At 34.4% G+C, this 8981-nt stretch overlaps 4 protein-coding genes across 4 annotated transcripts; 2 read left to right on the forward strand and 2 right to left on the reverse strand.

The window, feature by feature from the left end:
• The first annotated feature begins 742 nt into the window (after positions 1–742).
• LOC116164755 lies at positions 743–2146 on the forward strand. Its single transcript, XM_031478977.1, has 4 exons — positions 743–1024; positions 1112–1234; positions 1478–1941; positions 2000–2146. The coding sequence occupies exons 1-4, from the start codon at positions 934–936 to the stop codon at positions 2144–2146; spliced, it is 825 nt and encodes a 274-aa protein (XP_031334837.1). The 5' UTR covers positions 743–933.
• LOC116161754 (putative nuclease HARBI1) lies at positions 2061–3541 on the reverse strand. Its single transcript, XM_031475250.1, has 4 exons — positions 3303–3541; positions 3085–3253; positions 2730–3040; positions 2061–2676 (listed from the first exon to the last, which is right to left on the reverse strand). The coding sequence occupies exons 1-4, from the start codon at positions 3475–3477 to the stop codon at positions 2210–2212; spliced, it is 1122 nt and encodes a 373-aa protein (XP_031331110.1). The 5' UTR covers positions 3478–3541; the 3' UTR covers positions 2061–2209.
• Positions 3542–5767: 2226 nt separating this feature from the next.
• LOC116160420 (putative nuclease HARBI1) lies at positions 5768–7152 on the forward strand. Its single transcript, XM_031473615.1, has 4 exons — positions 5768–6025; positions 6082–6370; positions 6429–6506; positions 6565–7152. The coding sequence occupies exons 1-4, from the start codon at positions 5795–5797 to the stop codon at positions 7119–7121; spliced, it is 1155 nt and encodes a 384-aa protein (XP_031329475.1). The 5' UTR covers positions 5768–5794; the 3' UTR covers positions 7122–7152.
• A 16-nt stretch (positions 7153–7168) lies between these two features.
• On the reverse strand, positions 7169–8013 carry LOC116160421. The gene is made up of 2 exons (XM_031473616.1): positions 7570–8013; positions 7169–7520 (listed from the first exon to the last, which is right to left on the reverse strand). The coding sequence occupies exons 1-2, from the start codon at positions 7901–7903 to the stop codon at positions 7204–7206; spliced, it is 651 nt and encodes a 216-aa protein (XP_031329476.1). The 5' UTR covers positions 7904–8013; the 3' UTR covers positions 7169–7203.
• Between the last annotated feature and the right edge of the window lie 968 nt (positions 8014–8981).

Consider the following 8981-nt stretch of genomic DNA (forward strand, 5'->3'; position numbering starts at 1 on the left):
CTTCTTCATACTTGCAAGTACTTCACCTTTCACAGTTGAAATTTCTTCAATAAACCGCACCTTTTGCACATGGCCACTATTCAGTGAATTTTCTCCCTTTTGAATGGTACGCTTTTCCTCAAAGTAGGTTAAAATAGTTCCGATTGACAGAATAGGCTTGCGAGACATCTAAGTAAACAGTATTATCAACAAAACGTATTTCATTTCATTCTCTTACCTTTGTAACGAACAAGATTAAGTTGAATGTTAGGAAAGGGGTTTGGTATAAAATTACGGACGGATAAAACCACTACAGAATGTTTAAAAGAAAAATATCTCACAAGTAACACACAATTATAGAAAATTAAGAACTATTAATGATCGTAAACGGAAAATCTAGCAAATGGGAAAATGTAAACACAACAAGGAAAAAGATAGGTTATGATCATTCCGTACTGCCAACCGTAACGTGTAAATATGGTAGGCACATTTTTAATTCTTAATTATAACGCAATTAATGGACTTTATTTAACGCTTATTGCTCTGTTTTAAAGTTAAGTAATCAGTGTTTGGATATAAGAGGGTCGATATGCTTATTTGGTTGAGTGCCAGAATTAACCGGTAGATGTAGGGTAACTACCGGTAGAAACTTCGATCGTTCCAGAATTAATCGGTGGGGCACCACCGCATGTTCCACTTTTAACCTACAAACCATTAGGCATTTACGTTAATTGCACCGGTAAATACCGGTTTGTACCGAGCGCGTTCTACAATTCATTTCCATCTACCTACCATCGTTCTTTAATGTACCGAACTTTACGGTGTTTATGAACCTGGTGCACCACAAGTGGACCGGTGAATGTTATCGGTTAGAGAGGTGTGGTGCTGTTTTATAACCTCAAACTCCTATAAAATAAAATTATTTCGTTAAGCAACACATAATTAATTTGAAGTATGTGTTCTTTAAACAATTTCCAAGCTGTTGTGGATGAAAGCAACAATGTCATATTTAAGGACAATCAGATTCTTGTGTACAATCCAACAGGTAAGTACCTAATAGGAATATTTTGTGTATTTTTAAGTTATATTTCACCCTAATTACAAATTGATACATGTTTTGCTCCCAATTCAGATGACTGCACATTATATATACCTAATAATGAAGAGACGAGAGCAGCGTTAAACCTGCGAGAAACTACTGAAGATAATGAAGAGAATTTAACGGTTACCGCGGATGATACAGATCAACATGAAGGTATTTTTGCCTCCTTTTATGACACATTGCACTCATAGGTTCTATTAATTTAATACCCACTAAATTTATGCCATAAAAATACTAAGTACCTGGTTATTTATCCACCATGTTTAATGTACCAAATACTGTAGCGCAGTAATTTTTTGCTTTTTAACAAATTAGTCGCGCGAGTGCAAGGTGTCCTAAACTGAAATATAATTCTGCATTGTAATTGCTGCATTATTGATATACATATTGTTGCAGAAACACAACGATGGACCCATGAAAGCACTCTGCTTTTATTGTCTTTATATGAAGATCATATTGGTTCTTTTAAATCGCCAAAGAAAACTAATAAATCAGTTTGGCTTCGAATAGCCAACGAGATGTCAAAGCGAGGGTATTTATTTACAGGAGATCAATGCGATTTAAAATTTAGGAACCTAAAAAAGACCTATAAAAGAATAAAGGATAATAATAAGTCATCAGGAAGAGGGGCAATTGTGTGGCCTTATATGGACATGTTTGAAAGAGTATTTGGGAGTGCACCTGACATAAATCCCAAGGCAACTGTGTCAACATTTGCCACATCATTAAATACTTTAAAATCAGCAAACCTTTCAACAGATAACCATTCAGTTGTATCATTACCTTATCTCTCACCTTCCACAAGTTCGGTAGGATCACCTGGTTCTTCTACGCAAGTAGAAAATAGCAATGAAAGCGAGGTAAGTTAATATTATAACACAATTATAGGTTTTAATAATTTTATGCATGGTACTTCAGTGTCCTGAACCTGTTCGTAATAAACGTCGAAAAATGTCAAATGAAGAACCTGCGTGGGTATCGACTCTAAGAAAAGAGGCCAAGGAACGTTATGATGAAAAAATGACAATGTTACGGGAGTTAATAGGACTTCTTAAAAAAGAATAAAAATATTTGATTTTATTAAAATGAAGTTGTGAAATTTACAACTAAACTTAATGTATTTGTTAATTAATTCATTAATAAATCAGCAATATATTCCCTTTTGCCCACTTTTCTAAAATCTTCATCTCCATTATTATAATAATCATCTTTATCTTCAAAGGTATCAACATCAATTTCATCATTGTTTTTCATACATATATTGTGCAACACACAACATGCCAAGATTAAATCAGGGATAAGTTCTACATTGTACATATGAACATGTTTTAAAATTCGAAACCGCCCTTTCAATAAACCAAAAGTTTGTTCCACGTACACTCGTGTACTAGAATGTTTGAAGTTGTAATTTTTTTGTTTTCTGCTCAAATGGCCGTTGTCACGATATGGTGTTAATAAGTAATTAGAGCACTTATATGCAGAATCTCCTAAGATATGTGTATTGTTGGGAAACAATTCACCAGGATTTTCTCTCATTTTTGTACCTAATGGAGAATTGTAGAAAACTCTTGCGTCATGGACGCTGCCTGGAAAACCTGTTAATATATGAAATTATAAATATCCGTATAATAACAGTAATAAAACTCACCTGCAAAAACATCGAGAAACATGTAGTTTGCATCACAAACGCCTTGTAATATTATACTGTGTTGGCCCTTTCGATTACAATAAGAACCTTGGACATTTCTAGGGGGTGTAATTAAAATGTGACACCCATCTATGGCGCCAATAACTCCTGGAAAGTTCTGACGCTCTTTAAATTTCTCACTTATATTATTTGCTGTAGCACCTGTTGGCCATGAAATATAAATGGAGGACACCTCTTTTAAAGCTTCTGTTACTTTCCGAACATATAACCACGCTGTTGATTTAGAGATGTCAAATTTGTCAGATAATAGTCTGTAAATATTATACGAATTTTTATTCACGTTTAATTTACTAACCTGTACACTGTTTGGTTTGAAAACATGGTTAGCGATACTAGGAGTTGCAAATCAGGCGAATGGCAATGCCGTCCTATCCCTTGTACATTACGTTCTTTTAGAGATGGCCCCAAAACTTGCACCAAATTTTCAAAAGTAATTCTACTTATTCTAAAGTGGCTTTTGAAATCTATAAGTTTGAAATGGAATAATAAATTCTACACGTTGCTAATACATACCATCAAAACTGTAAGCGCGCACTATATTTTCTACATAGTTTCTAATACACACACGAGATTTACGTTCAATCGAGTTATAACTACTACAAACTATTGCAATTAACTCATCATCACTATCATCATCTAAAACTTCATTAAGTACTCCAATAATTACGTTTCTTTTCAAGTTATCCATTTTGTAGAGGTTATGGATTTGAAAACATTTAAATCAGCTGCTGCCTTTGCGTTCGGCAAATATATGGTAAACGGTATGCAGTGGTGCAATCAGCTGGTTACCGCATTGCACCAGAAATTATCTACCGGTACATTCATTAACATTCAATAACAAACTCCATTCAATTTGCTCATGAACTTTCAAAAACTAAGATTTTAGAATCACAACGCCTCATTTCCTTTGATATAGTAAATTTGTTTCCTAGCGTCCCATACGGAGAGTGCAGATCTATAGTTCAAAATTTACTTTCAGATTCTAATGCCTCAGATCAAATTTCAGAATTTTTAATCAAATGTTTAGATCAGTGTTTGAACCAAAATTTCTTTTTCTTCAATAAAAAACAATATACACAAAAATCCGGTCTCCCTATGGGGAATAACCTTTCACCTTTACTTGCTGAAATATTCTTATCAAATCTAGAAATCAAAAAACTCTTATCCAACCCCACCATCAAGAAACACTTTAAATTTTATAAACGCTATGTAGATGACATCTTTGTGATATTTGAAGGGAATGACTCCGATTTAAACAATTGCTTTAACATCTTAAACACCTTACATAAAAACTTAAAATTTACCCTTGAATTAGAGTCACACAAAACCCTCAACTTTTTAGATCTCTCAATTGAACATCTAGGCCAAAAACTCGATATTGGAATTTATAGAAAACCCACCACCACCAGTAATATAATCCACTTCACCTCCTTTCATCTTCTCCAACATAAACTTGCAGCATTCAGATTCTATTTTCACAGACTTTTTAATTTACCTTTAAACCAAGCCAAATACAACGCAGAACTCCAGATTATTTACCAATTAGCCGCCCAAAATGATTATCCATTAAAATTGATTCAAAATCTCCAATTCAAACTCCTTCATAAATCCGAGATCCACAATACCACCAGTTTATCCCTCTTACAAGTAGATACTCCAACCACATATCAAGTATTGCCTTATATCGGAGAATTTTCTCATAGTTTTCAAAACACTTTTCGAAAGTACAACATCCGCATAATCTTTACAGCCAACAGCAATCTAAATTCAGTTCTTTCACACACAAAAGACCAAATCCCTCTAATAGACAAATCCGGCATTTACAAACTTAATTGCCCCACCTGCAAATCTTCCTACATTGGCCAAACAGGGAGAAAATTTTCTACTAGGTTTCAAGAACATCTTCAATGTATTAAAAACAATAATTCCTCCTCAATAAAATCCTCCTTCGCTTTACACATCCTAGAAACGGGCCACTCCTTCAATCCGAACACCGATTTCGAAATTCTGCATATATGTAATAAAGGTATAAGATTGAACTTTCTGGAATTGAAAGAAATTTACCACCAAGTTAAAAAGAACCCACACCTCTCTCTTAACGAAGTTCTCGGCTTTAATAACAATCTTCTGTTTTTACAATAATTTCAGTTCACCCTATACATCTTTTCAAAATTTATCGATATGTCAGTTTCCTCTTATACCGAATTGTCAATCATTTCGAGACATGCCGTCTGCATGATCTCGAATTTAAACTTTACTTAAATAATTTAAATATGTAGTCATCTTAATAGTTTCAATACTTTTATAAGTTTATTTTTCCCCCCCCGTTCTTTTGAAATGTGTAAGTACCTTTTAGATAAGTTATTTTTTAAATCTAAAACTTTGTTCATTTTTAGGTTAACCCAAATTTCAACTTTAATGTAAAAATTCAACCCCCCCGGTTGGTTGTCTTAACAAGGCTTGATAATTAATTCGTCTTGAAACTTAGGACAACCTTTCCGTTTTAACCACCCTTCAGGTTTTTCACTTGGCTTCGGCCAGTTTATAATTAAAAAAACAACATGTTCGTCTTATCCGTCTTCAACGTTTGTAATTTACCGTTTTCCTGTTAACTTTCACAGTAAGTACTAGCTCTTAATGTTTTCAAATTTGCTATATTGTGATACACTTCTAGTCGCCTGATGATGGCAGTACGCCGAAACTATAGTCGCTGTTATTTTTAAAAACTTCAACGAATAAAACTATATGGGGAAGGTTTAGAGATTTTTGATCATAAAAATTATATTTCACCCCTTTCGAGGAACGATGATCCAACTCAAAAAAAAAAAAAAAAAAAAAAAAAAAAAAAAAAAAAAAATACCGGTATAATTATCGTAAATGCCTATTGGTGTATCACCGGTGATCTACCATACGCACCGAATTATTTTGGCGGTTATTAAGCTACCAGTTTGCGCTAACCTTACTTTTTTGACTTATTTGTATAGCGTTATTGCACTTGTCGAAGAATGGAATTGTTGCTGTATACCGTCATAAAAAATAGATGGGTTTTTAAAGATACACATCCAAAGCTAAATGAAAGTGACAGCGATGAAGGTGATGATGACGATGATGTACTTTTATCTTTACTCAGAACAGACGATCATCCAAAGGTGCGACATTATGTAAAATGTGTTGTGCTAAAGTACAATCCTACAGACTTTCGGGCCCATTTTCGTATATCAAGACAATCAGTGGAGGTTTTTAATTAGTACTAGTATTAAGTACAGTATCTATTTATATTGTCATTTTGTAGGAACTAATGCAGTGCCTGGGTACTAAAGACTATTCGTCAGTAGGCAGACCCGCATTGCCTTTATTAGACTCTGTCTTGCTCATGATATGGACCATTAGCAATCAAGAGAGTTTTAGGTCTATTGCGGATAGATTTGGTATTGGAAAAGGTCATGCACATCGTATATTCCTTTTGATGTGCCAGAAAGTACATAAAAAAAGCCATCTCTATATTAAATGGCCCAAAGGAGCAAAAGCTCAAGAAACCGTAACTGAGTTTAGTACATTAAGAGGAGAAAATAGTTTTCCAAGTAAGAGTTGTAACGTTACAGTGTGCAATGGCATTCGAATTATATAGGTACATTTTAGATGTGTTTGGTTGCGTTGATGGCACACACATTCCCATTCCCGGTCCGTTAGCTGACAATTCATATTACAATCGAAAGGGTAGCAAAATTATTTGTAGGTGTAATATAAGGATAGTTTGTAATGTTGAACTTTGTAGGCTTTCATTCCGTGTTACTTCAAGGCATATGTAATGCAAAGCAAGAGTTTATTAATGTGTATTGTGGATGGCCAGGATCTGTGCACGATTCTAAAATGTGGCAAAATTCAAAAGTCTACAAGAAATTGGAAGAAGGTGCAAATGCAATGTTGCTGCCCGGCTGTTACCTGTTAGGAGACACTGCATACCCAATAAAACCATATATGATGGTGCCATTTAAAGACAATGGCACGCTAACATTAAGACAACGTCGATTTAATGCCAAATTAAGCAGTACCCGTGTTGTAATTGAGCAAGCGTATGGAAGACTCAAGTCCCAATTTCGTCGCTTAAAATACTTACCGATGCTACGTATACAGCAAATACCTTACGTAATAACCACAGCCTGCATTTTGCACAACATTGGTGTCAAGGATGATCCTGAATATTGTGGAAACATAGATGAAGAAGAAGGTGATAATAATATTGAGCACTATGATCAAGAAATAGAAGAGAGTGGTTTAGATCTTTGTGGTGTGCGTTTACGCAATCAAATATTAAGTCAAATGAAATTTTAATGTTAATTTGTTAAAAACTAGTTTATATAAAAACGATGTGTAAAATACTCTAAAACTACATAAAAATATTTGAAAATACAAACTAAGTTTCACATTTTGAAGCTAATACTTGTACTAATTTTAGTATGGCATTAATTTCTTTTTCTTTTAATAGTTTTTCCTCCTCCCATTTTTGCTGTTGAAACAACTCCTTTCTTTTGTTTTTCTCATCTTCCATTTCCAATTTCTTTAGTAAATAATCACTTATCTGCATTTTTCGTTTTTTACTCTTTTGAGTATTGACATCTGTACCTGCGGATCCTGCTGATGCGCTGGGAGAAGCAGGTAGCTCTTCGTATGGTTGTGAGTCTGGTTCAATATTTTCTGAATCATCATTCTCCAACGTGTCGTATAGGGAACCTAATAAAATAATGTACAGAGGTGTATAACCATACAATGCTGTTATTACCTTCTGCAGGAGTAATTGCCGCTTTGCAGCCTAAAACATGATCAAAACGCTCAAAGAACTCCCAGGTTATCGCACTTTCTCCAGAAGATTGCTGCTTCTTTTTGTTATTTTTATACGTTTTTAAAAGATTACGATACTTCAAATCGCACTCGTCGCTGGTAACGTTCACTCGAAGTTTTTCATTAATAATTTTTGCAATTTGTTGCCATAACTTCTTTTTTTTGCATGTGGGCCTGTTGAATTCTAATTCCCGAGAGAGCCTAGTTTCTATCAGTAACACTATTGTTTCCTTTTTCCATTGATGAGGCTTTCCTTCCAACGGCTGTGATTCCATTTCCTCAGATTGAGTGTATGGGTTAATACTAGTTTCGTACACTCTCTTAATATAATTGTTCCTCTGTTCCTCATCTAGACATAGTAGAAAAATAATGTGACTACCTAATTTAATTAGTAACGAGGGTACTGTCGTTATACGTGAAAGGTTTAGTAATAAAGGTGCATGATAATTAATTAGATTCAACGAGAATTACCATAGAGGAATTGTATTCAGAGCTTTATAATGATTTCTATGACTTCTACCATACAATAAAGTTTGTTATTATACACGACGATGAGTAATAATAAACAGAGTTACTGAAAACCGAATTAGAAAATTCTAAACCGTTCGCGAGTTATCATATACACAGGAAGGAATAAGGAATTTTTAGTGCTGCTGTATAACTGATATTTATTGCACAATGGGGAAAACACCTTCATTTTTCCGGATATTTTAGAAATATAGATCGTCATCGGGGCGCCATCAAGTAGATAGAGGATTAATCACCGGCAAAAAGGAACGATGGCGGATGTGACGTATTTTTTCGGGGAAATATGACGTGTTTATTCGAGAATGCTCTAGAAAGTTTTTGTTTGTCATAAATACATCACGTAATTAAATTTTCGTTACAATACGTAATTATTAATAATTGTAGTAGATTATGTAATTCATTTGCCTTTATTAAAGCTCTGACTGAACCACACGTATTCAACTTTAGATATACTGTTCCAGAAACATAATTAATTAATATTGTATTGCAATTGCAATTTGCAATTTTGATAGAAAATCAAAAAATGCAAACACGCATGCATTTAGATAGCTAGGGAGAAGTTTAATGGAAGGTTTACCTGACTTTTAACATCCCACACCCTCCAACCCCAGCTACACCCACTGTAAAATGCACCTCTACCGAGTGACACATTAGGCAGAAATGGTCACACACTCAAATTTGGGTGGTGTGGTTATAAATTAATGTAATAAAGATCGGTACGGAACTCGCTTCGCTCGTTCCGGCCGATCACGGCGTTTAATTAACAATCGCCGTTTTGTGTGGTTTACCGTTTGTCAATTTTTTGTTTTTTTGCTTGATTGTTTT

The sequence above is a fragment of the Photinus pyralis genome, unplaced genomic scaffold (genome assembly GCF_008802855.1).
Source record: "Photinus pyralis isolate 1611_PpyrPB1 unplaced genomic scaffold, Ppyr1.3 Ppyr1.4_LG1, whole genome shotgun sequence".
NCBI lineage: Eukaryota > Metazoa > Arthropoda > Insecta > Coleoptera > Lampyridae > Photinus > Photinus pyralis.

Bases quoted from the DNA above. Each gene is read 5' to 3' on its own strand.
- LOC116164755 (XM_031478977.1), top strand. From the start codon at position 934: ATGTGTTCTTTAAACAATTTCCAAGCTGTTGTGGATGAAAGCAACAAT. The intron at 1,025-1,111 runs GTAAGTACCTAA...CTCCCAATTCAG, and splicing joins TCTTGTGTACAATCCAACAG to ATGACTGCACATTATATATA. The intron at 1,942-1,999 runs GTAAGTTAATAT...ATGGTACTTCAG, and splicing joins AAAATAGCAATGAAAGCGAG to TGTCCTGAACCTGTTCGTAA.
- LOC116161754 (XM_031475250.1), bottom strand. From the start codon at position 3,477: ATGGATAACTTGAAAAGAAACGTAATTATTGGAGTACTTAATGAAGTT. The intron at 3,254-3,302 runs GTATGTATTAGC...TCAAACTTATAG, and splicing joins GCGCGCTTACAGTTTTGATG to ATTTCAAAAGCCACTTTAGA. The intron at 2,677-2,729 runs GTGAGTTTTATT...ATATATTAACAG, and splicing joins GTTTCTCGATGTTTTTGCAG to GTTTTCCAGGCAGCGTCCAT.
- LOC116160420 (XM_031473615.1), top strand. From the start codon at position 5,795: ATGGAATTGTTGCTGTATACCGTCATAAAAAATAGATGGGTTTTTAAA. The intron at 6,371-6,428 runs GTAAGAGTTGTA...GGTACATTTTAG, and splicing joins AGGAGAAAATAGTTTTCCAA to ATGTGTTTGGTTGCGTTGAT. The intron at 6,507-6,564 runs GTAGCAAAATTA...TGAACTTTGTAG, and splicing joins TTCATATTACAATCGAAAGG to GCTTTCATTCCGTGTTACTT.
- LOC116160421 (XM_031473616.1), bottom strand. From the start codon at position 7,903: ATGGAATCACAGCCGTTGGAAGGAAAGCCTCATCAATGGAAAAAGGAA. The intron at 7,521-7,569 runs GTAATAACAGCA...TTATTTTATTAG, and splicing joins GGCAATTACTCCTGCAGAAG to GTTCCCTATACGACACGTTG.